Genomic DNA, 17,143 nt, shown 5'->3' with positions numbered 1-17,143 from the left:
TTCACTCTTGCTTCTTGCATTTGATGCACTGGTTCTTAAACAAAACCATTTCCATTGGCTCATCAAGGTTGAAGGTTAAAGCCTTGTACCCAGTCTTCCAACACTTTAAGCTGTTCTGGAGTAAAGACTATGCAGCTTCAATGAACACTCCTTGGTTTTGCTAATGTGTGATTCTTTGGGAGTGCAATAGTTCAAAGCCACTCCTAATCAACTTTATTGTCGATCTGTTTACTTTATGTACTTTTACCTGTTTTCTATTTTGAACTTCTAAACAAAATAGCACTTACAAAGGGGGAGAGGATATACTGCTTGAAAAAGATTTCAAAGCCTGTTGCAGTCTCCAAAGACACTTCTAATTTAAAAAATTCTAGCTCTGTGAAAAATGCCCAAAAGTGTAAATAAAAGCCATTTAAAATTTGTATGAAATGCTGTTGTGGTTAGTTGCCATTGAGTTAGGTCCACCTCATGGCAGCCCCACATAAAACAGAATGAAACATTTCCAGTTATGCACCTTCTATATGACCACTGATCTATCTGAATTCATTGCTGCAGCTATTGTACATTTTGAGTGCCTTCTACTCTAGGGGGCTCAACTTCTACCACATCTTGGACAATGTCCTGTTGTGATTTCTAATGTTTTAATTGGCTAGTTTTTGGACGTATATTGCTAGACCTTTCTTCTTAGTCTGTCTTAGTTTGGGAGCTCTGCTGAAACCTGTCCACCATGGGTGATCCTACTGGTATTTGAAATATCAGTGGCAAAGCTTACAGCATCAACACAACACGCAACCCACCACAGCATGACAAACTGAGACACAGATGGTGGTTACAAGTAATAGTTAATACTTCTTCACACCATGTTCCAGATATAATGCTAAATGCTTCACATAAATTATTTCATTCAGTCCTAGGAGGACCACCGTATGAAGAGCCACCCAACTTTTATTAGCTCTGTTTTCCACAGGAGGAAATATAGGTACAGAGGAATTAAGTAACTTGTTCAAGGTCAGAAAGCCATGAGGGCTATTTTGAAGGACACAAACTGGGGCAGGGTAACTCTAGGATCAAACACTAAATCATTTCATTAATCAAATAAAACAAATAAAAATAACTAAATGTATATTGAGTCTTTACAATGTATTTCAGTGAGATTGTAAGAGCAATTTATTACTATATAAGGTATTCATATGCAAATGAATGCCTGGTACACTTAGACCAATCCTTTAGAAAGCAAATGCAAAATAAATTTTGTTGAAATCTTCCAGACAAGGCTAATTCTTTTCTTAACTTTTTTTTTTTTTTTAATGAATTCATGGGAAGTTTTCTATATGCTAAGTATTTTCCCGTCTTAATCTTGCTTATTTTATTAATTTGCTTAGCACATTCCTTATAGATGAACTAGGTTGTAAATAAATCAGAATAACCCTTATCTGAATGACCATATATTCTGAATTACTGGACTACAGATTAATGAATTAATGTATCCATACAATAATCTAATGCCATGGAAATACTCAACTCTTTAAAAGTGAAGCCTTATGTCTTCAATGCTAAATATTAATTTAGTAAGCACAGCAGAGAGAACTTGCTACAGCATTGACAATGGAGAGTTAGTGAGACAACAATATCATCATATTATAGAACTTCACAGTTTACAAAGTACTTTTACTTACATGATTTTATTTCTCAATACGACACCCCAAAACAGGCAATCTACTTGGAGGGGTCGCTATGGGTCAGATCCGACTCCATGGCAGTGCATTTATACCCTTTTTAAATAGATAATAAAATCATCTCAAGTCACTGGACTCACTTAAACAACAGAACAACTATATTAGCAATTTGAACCCAGTTCTTTCTGGCCACCAAGTCTAGGTTATTTCCCTGACTTATAGCGAACCCTCCTTGGGTTTCCAAGGCGGTATCTCTACGGAAGTAGATTGCCCAGTCTTCCTTCTGAGGAGTGGCTGGTGGGTTTGAATTGCCAGCCTTCTGGTTAGCAGTCAAATGCCTTAGGCACGACCCCTCCTAAGCGGAACACACAAGACATATTTAGGAGGTATAGGGCTCTGATAGCACAGTGCCTAAGGCACTTGACTGCTAACCAGAAGGTGGGTGGTTCAAACCCACTAGCCATTCCTCGGAAGGAAGACTGGGCAATCTACTTCCATAGAGATACCGCCTCGGAAACCCAAGAAGGGGTCGCTATGGGTCGGTCAGACTCAATGGCACCTAACAACAACAACAACATAGGGCATTTCAAGGAGCTAGTGCCTAGGGCATTTGTCTGGTAACCAGAAGGCTGGCAGTTCAAACCCTCCAGCCACTTCTTGGAAGGAAGACTGGGCAATCTACTTCCATAGAGATACTGCTTTGGAAACCCAAGGAAGTGTCTCTATGAGTCAGAATGCACTCGATGGCAGTAAGCAAGCAAACAAGCAAGCGACACTTTTACTCTGCAGAGAAAAAACCAAACAAAAACTCTTGGCCTATGGACAGAATCTAGCCCTCCGACATGTTGCCTGAATAATTTTCAAATTTGAACAGTTTTTTTGCTAAAAATTTGGGAGATATTTAATTTAAAATGTTTTCTTCACTTGAGAAATTAGTTGATTTGACAATAATCAAATAGAGCTGAATAGCTACTACTCCCTCTAGACTAGAAATGTCTATTAAGAATGTCATAGTCCCCCCTACTGGTTATTATTCCCACTGCTGTGTTATTTGTCATTTATCACCATAGAACCAGACTATTTTATTCATTTATATAACTTGTCTAGTTCCTATTATTAAAGTAAATTGTCTGTGGAATTGTTCAATCTTAGCGGATTCTGTTAGGAATTTCCCTCAGCCAACTTGGCTTATTTTTGTGCATCTTCCTCGCCCTAGTTTCTTACAATCATTCAACAACCTTTTCACCTTAATTTTCTTTATTGAATTGTTATTCTAATGGAATAGAGAACAGCTGTGAAATTGATAATTTCTTCACCTAAAATTGGTGAAAATTTCCCTTGAGTTATAATTTAATAGTTGCAGTTATAGTAACCATGTCTGGAGTTACTAGAAATTATTCTCCAAACTATTTTCAAGTCTATTCTGAATCATTACAACTCAATCATCATTTTTAAACCACCTGCCTCCACTCCAGTCCCTTGGTTGTGAAAATGGTTAATGGGCTTGGCTGCAAACTGCAAGCTTGGTGGTCCGAGTCATCCAGAAGTTCCTTGGATGAAGGTCTGGCAATGCACTTTCGAAAAATCAGCCATAGAAAATCTTGTGAAACACAGTTGTACTCTGACAATCTGCGGTCACCATGAGTTGGAATTGACTTGTCAACAAATGATTTTTCTTACCTCTGACACTACTCGAACAGAATATAAAATTCTCTGATGTCAGAGGACATTGGCTTGTTCATCCTTATAACCTTAGTGCCTGGTAACATGTCTGGCACATAGTAAGTACTTCATAAATATTTGATGACTGGATGAATAACGTAAGAGGGGTGGATCATGAACTGAGCATTACAGGAACTTGCACAGTATAATCCTTCAGAGAGTTGGGTATCAATTTTGGTCTCATATTTAAATAGGAGGAATTATGAGTCTCTTAGTGAAAAGTAATTTTCAAGACTCAGAAAGGGATTTAGCTCCAAAACTTGTCATTTTTTTTTTTTAATAAAAGTGTCATCAGAAATCAGCCTTTACATTAGACAGCTCTAAATAGTATTTTTTACTTTGGAGTGTATAATGAAGCACAAATTTACAGAAACCCAAGCCTTCAAGAAAATAGAATATATTTCTTAGACATAATCAAACAGATTTGATTACATCTTAATCCAATACTGGCTTTCTTCACTATACCAAATAGAAAATGGCTTTTAGCCCATCCTGCTTCTCTTCTTAGGGTTAGAAGTCTTTCCTAGATATCTTTGGGATACAGAGCAGCTTTGCTGTCAAAAATTGTTGAATTTGATTTACCACCTGCTTACAACTTATTAGAAAATGAAGTGTAGCCTGGACACCTATGTGTAGCTTCAGCCACCTTTCAAGATGCCTCGATACTCAATTTCCTCAAACATTTTCCTTCCCTCCTTTTCTCTTTTTTCTCATTTGTCTCTCTTTCCTCTCCCCTTTCTTCCTTTGGTCCTTTTATTATTTATTTTCATTTTTAAATATAGATAGGGCGTTTCTTACTTCACTCCTCATGGTTTGACTTAATGGTTGATACAAATGATTAAGAAAAGTACAAAGTACAAATCTTTAGTACTTGACCTTGGACTCCTCCTTACCCACCATCTTGTTCTGTACCGCCTAAGCTTCTGGAGACATGAATGATTCTTCCCATATCTTTTTTACTTTTGAACATTTAAAATACTTGTGAATATCACAATTCTTTCTTTCTTTTTTAATGACAATTGTGTAGTGAATTCCTCACTTTGCTTTCCATGAAATCACAGAGTTTAAAATTTGAGGAAACCTTAAAGATAACTTGATCCCTTCTCCTTATTTTACAGATGAAGAAACCAAGGCAAGACTCATAGGTATTAAGTGTCAGAACCAGAATTAAAACCTATATCTTCTGACTCCCAGCCCATTACTGTCTTCATTTACTGTGTGAATTAACTATTTGCTCTTTTTATAGAATTACTTTTCTTGTATCTTAGTAGGAAAAAAAAAAAAGATTTAAAAATATTTGTTGTTGTCTGAGTGTAGATGTCTCAGTGGTGTGAGAGGAGAGTTCAAGTCCCCTAGAAGGAGGGCCTTACAAAAGAAGGGCTGTCATCATTCAGGCCAAATTCCTTTTTTTCTTTGCTTCATATTTCCATGTGGAGAGATCTCCATTAAAGTAACATAGCTGACCTTTTCTTGACCATCATTTATTTCTCCACCAGTGAGAAGGGACAAAGGACTGGCTATGGATTGCTCAGCCTCTCTCTGACCCTCTCCAACTCTAACCCCCTTCCTCACATATTTTCTGATCCTCCATGCAGTAAATTTCACAGAGTAAGTTCTGCTCTGTCTGTGGCTGGGTGGGTAAGTTGGCCTAATTTGGGGTGAAATATTCATAAACAAGATAACAGCATTGGTACGGTCAGGCTGTGAGTCATCCACTTGAAAAACAAGGGAAAAGGAGCCACTTGATGGTACCAGTTAAAGAAAAAGAGGAAATTGGATCTGTCTTAAGGCTTATGAAAGATTAGTTCTCTTTTCAAGTGTAATCTTCTAGCCATCTAACTCAATATTATGTGATAATATCATAAGAGCAGGTTAATACATATACAATGTGGCTAGACACCTTCAGTTCAGATAGAGAAGGACATTTAGTCTAAAATACTTAGCTTTGAAAGAGCCATGTTGATTTCCAGTGAATTATATACTTACATGCCCTTAAAGGAGTCCTGGTGACACAGTGGTTAAAGTATTCTGCTGCTAACTGAAATATCAGCAGTTGGAACCCATCAGCCACTCCACAGGAGAAAGACATGTCATTCTGCTTCCATAAAGATGGAAATCCCACGGGGCAGTTGTACTCTGTTCTTCAGGGTTACTGTGAGTTGGAATTGACTAGATGGTGGATAGCAATGGTCTTTTTTTGTGTTTGTGTGTGTGTATACCTTTATGGGAGCTCTGGTGACATAGTGCCTAAGGCATTTGACTGGTAACCAGAAGGCTGGTGGTTCAAACCCATCAGCCAATCCTCAGAAGGAAGATTGGACAATCTACTTCTGTAGTGATATCACCTCGGAAACACAAGGAGGGGTTGCTATGAGTCGGATTAAGCTCGACGGCAGTGAGTTTTTTTTTTTTTTTTTTTATACCCTTATGTTTCAAAAAAGTCAATCCAAAATTGAGGTAATTTATCTTATAGTTGATGCCGAGATCTGAGCAATAGGAATAATGAATGAAGAAAAATGTCCCAGCTGAGAGAGTAAAATCTTTAACTAGAGGAAAATTTAAATATGAAAGTAATTTAAAACTCAATCATAACATGATGCTTTGGGGAAATCTTTATCTGTAACTATTTTTTGTGTATATGCGTGTGTGCTTCTAGACATTCTAATTTGATGCTTTTAGTCTTTCCATATGTAGATCACTATAATGGTTCAATCATTTTAACCATAGTTTGTATTTGAAATATTAGAATACACAAATATAAAGTAAGTCCTATTTTGCTTGGCTTTAGTCCTTATTAAAATAAAAATGGATTTTCTCAAGGGTGGAACTGTATTCTGTTAAACCCTTCAATAGCAAATGTGATGTAAGATAAATATTTTCTTTCATAACTAGAATAATAGCACAAGATGACTTTCTCACCGAGGAAGTGAAGTTATACTCTTTGAGCAACAATTTTCAAAGGAAGAAACAGAGCTAACTCAGTATATAATTGGATCTACTAACAGGGAATTCTAAAGAGAAATGTTCCACCTAATCTATTGAAGCCAACACTGATTATTCACTGGTTTTTTAGGACTCCTTTCTGTCACCCTTTATTAAGTCTTGCTCCATATTCCCAATTCTCCCTCTTTATTGCTCTATATATCCAACTGACAAGTAATATATTTTTGATTAGCCTAGGCTATGGGAAACATAGAAAACAAAAGGAAAAGATAGCAATTTTGCTATGTGTTTATATATATATATATATATATATATATATATATATGTCTTTAGATATGGAGGGTCTCATACTAAATGCCAAATGTATGGTGGAGGTTAGCTCTTTTTGAATTATTTATACCATTTCTTTTGGAATTGTAGGACATGATTACATGATTACTTTTCCAAACCACACTCAACTACTACTTTCAAATTTATTAAAAATATTTCAAGTAATTATTCTTTTTCCATCTTCCCCTAGTGGACTTTAAGCTCTCTGGAAATAGGACTTCTGCTCTAACTGTACATGACAGGCACATAGTAGATGCTTAGTGAAGTATGTTAAGTGAATGAATGAATTAGATGTCATTGATGCTCTCTCAGCACTATTCAGAACATAGGTTGCTGCTGGTATGGGCTCACATCTGTCTTGTAGGAGGGCCACGTTCAGTGAAAAAAGGAAGACCCTCTATGAGATGGATTGACGCAGTTGCTATAACAATGGGCTCAAATATATCTACTGTTGTGAGAATGGTACAGGACTGGCCACATTTCATTATGTTATACATAGGGTTGTTATGAATTACAGCAGACTCAATGGCACTTAACAACATGTTTATTATTGAAAGCTTCACAAAAGAATATGTTCTTCTCTTGCTGCTTAGAGAAGAATATTTCTAGGACCTATTTTTTTTTTTTATTGTAGTACATATATATGCAACAAAACATTTGACATTTTAGTGTTCTTCACATGTAAAATTCAATGATATTAATTTTGTTTATCACGTTGTTCAACCATCACCATTATCCATTTTCTAGAACCTAATTTGAACAAGCTATTTTATAATACTTGTCCCAGTTGACTTCACATTTCTTTGAAATTTTAACAGAGTCATTGGTCTACTAGAATTTCTTTAAAGATGTAAAGATGAAGGTCACATGACAAATCCCAAGTGTCTGTTAGAACAAATCATATTTTACATTGCATATTTATGTGACACAACACATTGTATTGTTATTTACTTGAACTGGAATATCATTTTAATGAAAATACCCATTGTTCTGAGAGTATGTATGTCTTAAGACAACAAAACAAATAAAACAACAACAAAAAAAAGAAACTATCAAACTGAAATTGTTTTCTTATATTGATCTCTTTTGGTACTTTTTAGTTTATTAATTGTACCCTCAACACAGCAATTAACTAAGTAGCCTATTAACTCCTCTTTCTGATTGAATAGACTGGGGAGAAAGCAAGGAGAAGAATGTTTGGCTGTGGACAAAAACAACACTGGACAGGGAAGATATTTTGTAAATATAGAGAGAGTGAGTTTGAAGACTAAATCATTTCCTGAGAGTGTTCAAAATCATATAGAGTGTCCTTAAAGGAAAAAATAAAAAAATAAAAAGCAGCCAAACCTGTTGTTATTGTGCCAATTCCAACTCAACAGTGATTATATAAGACAGAGCAGAACTGCCCAATAGGTTTCCAATGTAATCATGGAAGCAGACTGCCACATCTTTCTCCCTCAGAGTGGTTGGCAGGTTCGAACAACCAACCCTTTGTTTAGCAGCCAAATTCTTAACCACTGTATCATCAGAGCTTCTTAGACTATCCTTCCCAAAACAAGAACAACAAAACTAAACAAACTCACTGCCATGAAGTCAATTCTAACTCATAGTGACTCTCATTGGGTTTTCAAGGCTGTAAATTTTTGTGGAAGCAGTGTGTCCTATCTTTCTTTGGGGAGTGGCTGGTGGATTTATTTTAACCATCAACTTTCTGGTTAGCAATCAAATGGCTTAATCACTATACACCAGAGCTCCTGAAATGGAGAGTGAAGAGATGAGAGAACAAGCAAACATTAAGAATTATAAGAGTATGGAGTTGTTTTAATTAATTTATTTATTTATTGTTAGGAAGCAGTGTAAAGAATGACTTGTCTGGTCTAATGTTAGGGCAGAAATTTTCATCGACTTCAGGCTTCTTTCTTTGCAAGGAAATGAAAAAGCAATCTTCTTTTCTGGAACTAGGCTGTGAATCAAGAACAGTCTAGAGACATCAAATCTTCATTTGATGGATTTTTTTTTCCCTTGTGTAACTACACATACTATGAGTAAAATGAGAACTGGGAAAAGAACTCCATGAACCCCAGATGCTGCTAAAACTTTGACCAATGATTAAAAGAATCTTGCAGAATTTCTTCCAGGCTTCAACCTTTTGTATACCTAGTTATAATACTCCTGATTTTTGTTGTTTAAAGCCGAAAAGGAACAACTGGGCAAATAGTTGAACAAGGGCTACCCAATGAACAGAGAAGTGACAGATAATACTCTGAGATAAGGGAAGAAAGAGAAAGAATAACAATAACGGCAACAACAAAACAGACAGAAGGACTTCCAAAACGCATCCGGCCAGGATACTTGAATGAAGGTAAAAAGCCTATGTGTGTTTCAAGCCACTGAGATCAATACTGGTTTTTAGCCTGCAAAAGATTTGATGTACATATAATAATGTAACTGGACTATTAGGAAAAGATATTGGTTAAAATATCCATGTTTAAAAAGTTAGATTTTAGGAAAATTTTGTTTTAGAAAGATTCATATTGAAAAATTTCTATCAGAAATTGTTTAGAAAAATAACTAAATTTTGATGCTTAAAAGGAGAGGTTCTTACTTATTTAGTGGTGATGATAATGGACCCAAACTCTAGAATCAGGTAGCTTGGAATGTGGGATTGAGCAAGTTTTATTTGATTTTCATTTTCCTCATCTGTAAAATAGGGTTGATATGCCTACAGAAAATGGTATTGCTTTGAAGATTAATGAAGTGATATATTGTAAATATTTGGCACTTGTTAAATATGCAGTATGTGCTATATCAGTGAAAGAGCACATTCCCCATGTTGTTGTTGTGTTAGTAGGTACCATGGAGTTGATTCTGTTTCATAGTGATTCCATGTGATGAGTAGAACTGCTCCAAAGTGTTTCCTTGGCTGTAATCTTTATGGAAGTACTGTCAAGTCTTTCTCCTACAGTTGTTGTTGTTGTTATGTGCTGTTAAGCTGGACCTGACTCATAACGACCCCTCCTTGGGTTTCCAAGGCAGTATCTCTTACAGAGCCCCTCACAAACCAAAAAGAAACCCCATTGCTGTCAAGGTGATTCCAACTCATAGTGATCGTGTAGGATGGAGTAGAATGGCTCCATAGGGATTTTGAGTGTTGTTAATATTTACGGAAGCAGATTGCCACTTCTTTCTTTCACAGGGCTGCTGGTGACCTTTTGGTTAGCAGCTGAGTGTTTAACCACTGTACCACCAGGGCTCCTTATATAGATCATCTATTTTGAATTTATCTTATGTGCAGGTGTTGTTGTTGTTAGGTGCTTTTGAATAAGTTTGGACATAGCGACCCCATTTACAACAGAATGAAACATTGCTTGGTCCTGGGCCATCCTCACCATCTTTGCTATGCTTTTGTCCATTGTTGCAGCCACTGTGTCAATCCATCTCATTGAGGATCTTCCCCTTTTTCACTGACCCTCCACTTTTGCCATACTGAAGGCAGTAATCCATACTGAAGGCTGTAGTCTTTGATGTTCATCAGTAAATGCTTCAAGTCTTCTTCACTTTTAGCAAGTAAGGTTATATCATCTGCATATTATAGATTGTTAATGAGTCTTGCTCTACTGCTGATGCTGTGTTCTTCATATAGTCCAGCTTCTTGGATTTTCTCAGCATACAAATTGAATAAGTATATGAAAGGATATGACCTTGACACATACCTTTCCTGATTTTAATGGAGCTCTAAGTGGTGCAATAGTTAAGGATTCAGATGCTCATCCAAAGGTCAGCTGTTTGAATCCACCAGCTGATCTGTGGGAGAAAGAAGAGGCAGTCTGTTTCCGTAAAGATTTATATCCTTGAAAATCATATGGAGAAGCTCTACTCTGTCCTATAGCATCCTTATGAGTCAGAAGTGACTTGATGGTGGTATTTTTTTTTTTTTTTTAATTTTTTATATGTGATTAGGCAGCATTATTCAGTAGGCTGCAAGAAGACTGTAGATAGCAATCTCATCTTGTACTCGCCCTGCCCTTTTTCAGGGTTACGAACTGGAAGGCCTGTTGATCAGGAAAAATCTATGCAATAACCTTAGGGCAGTCAGCTTGATATCCTAACTTGTGCTGTTCCTTGGCTATCTTGAGATGTGGAAAACCAAAAACAAACAAGCAAAAAAAAAAAAAAAACCTCACTACTATCAAGTCAGATCCGACTCATTGCAACCCCTCCTTGGGTTTCTGAGGCAGTATAACTATGGAATTAGATAGCCCAATCTACCTTCTGAGGAGTGGCTGGTGGGTTTGAACCACCAGCCTTCTGGTTAGCAGTCAAATGTCATAGGCAGTACTATATCAAATTAAGGAAAGGAAGGAATTTACATAGTGTTTGTCAAATACAATTATTTTTTAATAGGCATTTCTACTAAACTATAAGATATTATGGTGGAAATGGAGAAATATTAAAATTATTATTCCTTTTTATTTGGAATAAAGAGTGTGCAGAGATTATGTTTACTTTCCATATTGATCTACAAAAATGACAAGTGCATTTTGATCAACCTTGTTTTTGTTAGTTGCCTTGTAGTCAATTTTGACTCATGCAGAATAGAACTTCTCCATAAGGTTTTCAAGCCTGTGACATTTCAAAAGCAGATTTCCAGACCTATCTTCTGAGGAATCTCTGCCTGGGTTCAAACTGTAAAACTTTTGAGTAGGCAAGTACTTAACATTTTGTGCCACCAAGGGACTCCCTGGATCAACTTATTTGGCTAGTAGTCAAGTACTTAACCTTTTGTATCATCCAGGGACTCCCTGAATCAACTAAATAGTTGTTAAATCAAAATTAACTGACTATCTTCCTCATTTTATTTATTTATATTGTTGTTGTTAGGTGCCGTTGAGTCGTTTCCGACTCATAGTGACCCCATGCACAGCAGAACGAAACACTGCCCGATCCTGTGCCAGCTCCATGATCCCTGATATACTTGAGCCCATCATCCCAGCCACCGTGTCAATCCATCTCGTTGAAGGCCTCTTTCATCGACGCTAGACCTCACTCCCATTTTATTTATAGGAGGAAGATAAGGAATAAATAGAAGGGAATTGAATATTCAGTATTGTATATTTGTCAAATTGTTTCTGTAAAGAAAATCATTTAATAAAATATTTTAGGTGAAGAAAATAAAGTTATCAGTAGTATCTGCTGTCCTCATAGGCTTGGCTTCATGTATGATAGCTGGTTTCTCCCATTCAGGAGTGATTAAAATCTGAACACTATGCAGTTCTTTAGTTTCTGAACAGAAGATGAGTTCCTGTTTCCAAATCAATATTGTGTACACTTTCAGATTGCACTGAATCGTCATTGTGCTTTTTATATTTGTGACTTTTTGATTTTCCTAGTCCCTGAGAATTATTTCTGACCCTGGGTAACTCAGTAGATTAATGGACCACTCATTGAATGTTGTAAAAGTAGCTGAGTTACTGACTTAAAGATGATGAGAATTGCTTTTCCTTGAATAAGCCCCTTGATTTTATTTTGACTTTAAAGATTTTCTTTTAAAAACATGAGCATACCTTGATGAGCTTACTAACTGTTGATTTTACTATAGTAAAAGTAGCAATTAATGAAGTAATGTTTTACTGATATCTTTAGAGACTAGCCATTAAGTCCCATGGTTTGTCAGACTATGAGGATTTTCATCTTTCTACTTTAAGAAGCCATTTTATCTAAAGAGAATCTGTTGCTCACATTGGCTAATGGTAAGATTCAGAATCATTAGGTAAATTAATTGTTTCATGTTATTGGTCTTTAGAATGTTATAAACTGTAATGGAATTACTGAGTTGAGAGCAATTAATTGGATGTGCTTTTAATATATTCTGACCAAACATTATACCTGGCATTCTTAATGACCACTTAAAATCCATCAAAAGAAAACTTTTGATGAATCTCAGTGCCATCAAAATAAATAATCTTGGACACTTTCAAAATGCCTCAGAATCTGAAAAGTCATTATAGATTCTACTTTTAAAATATCCCAGTGTCCTATACTTACAAAGGAGAAATGGGGAATTTGAAATAGTTTTCCAAAGTTGTAAAGCCCATAAGCAAACAAAAAAAAGGAATGAATAGAATGTATGTTCACATGTAGGACTCATGTGTTAGGATAAAGGTTGAAAAATCAGAGTCCTATACTAAGACCAACATGCCCTTGTGGTGCAATGGTTAAGTGCTTGATTGCTAACCCAAAGGTCAGCAGTTGGAACCCACCGGTTGCTCTGAGGTAGAAAGATGTGTCAGTCTGCTTCCACAAAGATTATACCCCTGGAAACCCTATGGGCCAGTTCTACTCTGTCCTATAGGATTTCTATTAGGTATAATGTCACTACTACCAAGATCACAGAGGAACTCAGATGAATGGAGGTGGCATGAGAATTTAGTGTCAGAGATGAAGAGAAAGGTTAAAGTGTGGTGAATCTGAAAGCAAATGGCCTTATCAAGGAGTCAGTCACTACTTAGCTCCACTGGATGTGATCAAATGGTTATATAATTCCAGAAAAGTCAGATATTGTGATTTTCCCCTCCAAACATTCAGATATGTGCAGGTTTTTTTTGTGAAATAATCAGATGTTTAAATGTTGGAAATTAATTAAGCTCTGTGGGTCAAAGAAAACACATCTTTGGGCTGTCAGTAAGCAACCTCTGGATGAGATTGTCATATCCCCTGCAGATATATAAGTGCTACTAAAATTGAGGGAGGTTGACATACTGTCCTTTGTCAGTATTTATGATAAACCAAAGAAAATGTTTTAAAAAGGAAACTAGAGGATTTCATTAATCAACTGTTAGTAGGTGTCCATGGGAGCTCTGGTGGCATAGTGCCTAAGACATTTTATTCTAACCAGAAGGCTGGCAGTTCAAACCCACCAGCCACTCCTCAGAAGGAAAGTTGGGTAATCTACTTCTGTAGTGATATTGCCTCAGTAACCAAGGAAGGGTTGTTATGAGTCAGATCCCACTTGACGTCAGGGTTTGGTTTGAGTAGGTGTCCATTAGATTGTAGCAATATGTTCATTATTATAAATAATATAAATAATACATTGTTGTTGTGTGCTGTGGAGTCAGACCGACTCATAGTGACTCCTTCTTGGGTTTCCAAGGTGGTATCACTACGGAAATAGATTGCCCAACCTTCCTTCTGAGGAGTGGCTGGTGGGTTTGAACCACCAGCCTTCTGGTGAGCAGTCAAGTGCCTTAGGCACTATGCTACCAGAGCTCCTATATAAATAAAAATAAAACACTGCCATGGAGTCCAATCCGACTCATAGCGACCCCTCCTTGGTTTCTGAGGTGGTATCACTACAGAAGTAGATTTCCCAACTTTCCTTCCCAGGAGTGGCTGGTGGGTTTGAACCACAAGCCTTCTGGTTAGCAGTCAAGTGCCTTAGGCACTACACCACTATATATATTATATAATATATAATATATTCATTACTATAAAGATTTAAAAAGAGATGTATTCATTAGATTTCTCTGGTTTAAAAAGAGGCTAGTTGAGAGAGAAAGCATTTCCTGATATAGTTGTAAATTGTGAATGCTGCATATTGAGAATGGAATATTAGGAAAGGATCAAAATTGTATTTTTGGGGTGAATCTACAAAAGATGAAAGGGGAATATGATGTCCTTTCAAGATTCCCAGCATCCAATTTTGTTTATTATACACAAAGAGGTGGAAGACAGTGTGGAAGAGAAAAAATTTGAATATTTTATTATCCCAGATTGTTGATCTCAAATTGCAAATCATATTTGACAAAACTGAAATGAAAATTTTGTATGGATGTCGGGAGCAAAACAATAACAACACAAAACCAGGGAGAAATACACAGATGCTATGAAACAATTTGCAGTTCCCTGAGGAGTAAGAAGAGAAATTTACAGAATCGTGGAGCACAATGTGTCATCTAACTGCTCTAGACAGCACACAGCATCTGTTCTGTGGATAAAGCAAAGGGCAAATGATAAGGGTCCATTTCTATTCTGGCATTGATTGCTCTGTGGCCTAGAGGATCAGAGTGTCACTTTCTGATACTCAGGTCACCCTGTATGTTTAATGCAGACAACCTATATCCCAAAGTCATTTTGTGCATCACTTTTGTTATCAATAAATCACTTTCAGATTTTTAAAACAGAGCTACTATGGAAGCAGGGAATATTGTTACCAATTCTTTCTCTCACTCCATAATTTATAGAATTAATGAAGAATGACAATGACCAGCCATCAATCAGATGTCTATTGGCATTTTCTGGTTTGTTTTTCATTTATGGTCCTCCTGGAACCTATCATGTTTATTTCCAAGCAATGGCCATTTTATCCAGTATTGCTTTGCATTTAATTTAAATTAAAAAGCAGCTCTAGGCAGATTCAGTATTTAAATTGCAGTCTCTATGTTCTCCTTTGGAAATTGAGGCATCTGTATTTTAAGGCTTCAGTTAGGCAAAAGATGAATTAGTTACATGCAAATATCCTTGAGCCACGGTAGAAAGTATGAATTATATAAAATTCATTGTTGTTTGCATCTTTTACAAGTTGTCCTTTGCTAGCTTTGAGGTAGATACTAAGTTTATATTTGACTCACATTCTTATCATCATTTAGAAAAATATTACATAGATGAGGGATTTGAATATAAAGAAAATAAATAAAAACATACTTACCTCTTTCTTACAGCTTGATGAACAATGTGGAAAATAATACTTTTCCTTTTCACCTGCTCTAATTATACAAGCCATCAAACCAAATTCTCACATAAAAAAAAAAAAAAAAATACAAAATAGCATCCACCCTAGGGAAGAAATAATTCTCCTCTATTACCTAATGTCTGATTTTAAAGACATTAGGTGAGTTTGTATAGTTTAATATAATCTGTCATCTGATCTTCTTAGGAATTGACCTCAGCAACTGCAATGTTCTCATCAAAACCCACTGCTGTTGAGTTGATTCTGACTCATAGAGATCCTATAGGGCAGAGTAATCTGCTCCATAGGGTTTCCAAGGCTGTAAATCTTTATGGAAACAGACTGCTTTATCTTTCTCCTGTGGAGCAGCTGTGAGTTGCAACCACCTATCTTTTGGTTAGCAGCTGAATGCCTTAACCACTATGCTACCAGAGCTCCTTAATGTTTGCACCGTTCACACCAATTCAGTTATATAGAATTACAAATGTATTTTCCACATTTATACATGTAAGTCCTTATATATGTCTATCTGTCTGTTTATCTATTGATCTATCCAACTATTTATCTATCATCTAACTATCTGTATTGTGGAAATTGATATAAAACTCAGAGAACATAGAACAAGAAAAAAGAAGAAAGAAGGATTATATAAAAAGACATAGCTGTGCTTTATGTATTGAGTCCAACACAGGACATGCACCTTTTGTGGAAATTAGTATATTCATAGAATCTTATTGGGGAAGGGAATGAATTTATAAAACAAGACTTCTTTGCAAACTCTTTTTCCCAAATCAATTTCTGTGGTTACTATACCTTCCGGAGAGGTTTGAGCTTGGTCTCCATTATGAAGTCATATTTGCAGAGTTCACAGCAGCGTGTGTCTGAGCTCTTGATCCACTGGTGGAGGCAGGACTGGTGGACAAAGCGCAGGGTGCCTGTGCAGCGACAGGGTGTGATGAGGGGGCTCTCTTCATCCCCTTCACAGTGACAGATCCTGAGGAAAGACACATTAGCAGTATGAGATCTTCCAGACAACTTTTTTCACCATTGGGTTTCCAATCTTGCTTTTATACCAGGCTTTATTTGAAACTGCAACCTGAGACTTAAAACACAAGACATTTCACCATAACTTTGAGCCTAGAACCAAACTGATGATTCATATCAATTTCCTTTCACTTGTGTGGTCATTGATACTATTCAGTCATATCGTAGGGTATTGAACACTGAAATATCAGAAATGCACTGTCATTTCATGCCTACACCAAAGCTGATTTTAACAGCACAAACTATTGAGTTATCCACTGTCTATGGGTACAAACTTTCATATATAAAAGTTATGATTTATAAGTATTCTGAAGAATTCTGTAATATGATAATGTCATTGTTTTATTTTAAAGATTCATTGTTAAGAATGTGGCAAGAATTTAAGGAAAATATAGACAGTCAGTCTAGAATATTACAGTTTTTCCTAGGAAAATATACAAATATTTGGTCACAATATATAGCTTAAACTGCCAATTATCATCATTGCTTAAAAGTCACAAAAAGTACTGGTAACTCAGAGTTTAATTACAATAAATTCCATTGCTTGAAAATGTTGATTGTTATATTTACCAATGAATGCAGTATTCTACTAGTTTCTGAATAGCTATGAATTCTAGTTTTTAGATTTAGAGTCCATGAAGCCTTCATTATTCTTATATTCAGATTATTTGAAATATATATATATATATATATATATATATATATA

At 36.1% G+C, this 17,143-nt stretch overlaps 1 protein-coding gene across 1 annotated transcript in view; it reads right to left on the bottom strand.

The window, feature by feature from the left end:
* MARCHF1 (membrane associated ring-CH-type finger 1) overlaps positions 1-17,143 on the bottom strand; it is a 634,918-nt gene that overhangs the window by 88,415 nt on the left and 529,360 nt on the right. The window contains exon 5 of the mRNA XM_042782616.1: positions 16,207-16,387. Within this exon, the coding sequence (XP_042638550.1) occupies positions 16,207-16,387 (181 nt within the window). The remainder of the gene's footprint in view (positions 1-16,206; positions 16,388-17,143) is intronic.

This window comes from Orycteropus afer, unplaced genomic scaffold (genome assembly GCF_000298275.1).
Source record: "Orycteropus afer afer isolate SDZICR_OR568_19922 unplaced genomic scaffold, OryAfe1.0 scaffold00391, whole genome shotgun sequence".
NCBI classification, from domain to species: Eukaryota; Metazoa; Chordata; class Mammalia; order Tubulidentata; family Orycteropodidae; genus Orycteropus; species Orycteropus afer.
Note: the sequence above shows the minus strand (reverse complement) of the source record. Positions and strands in the feature narration are given on the sequence as shown.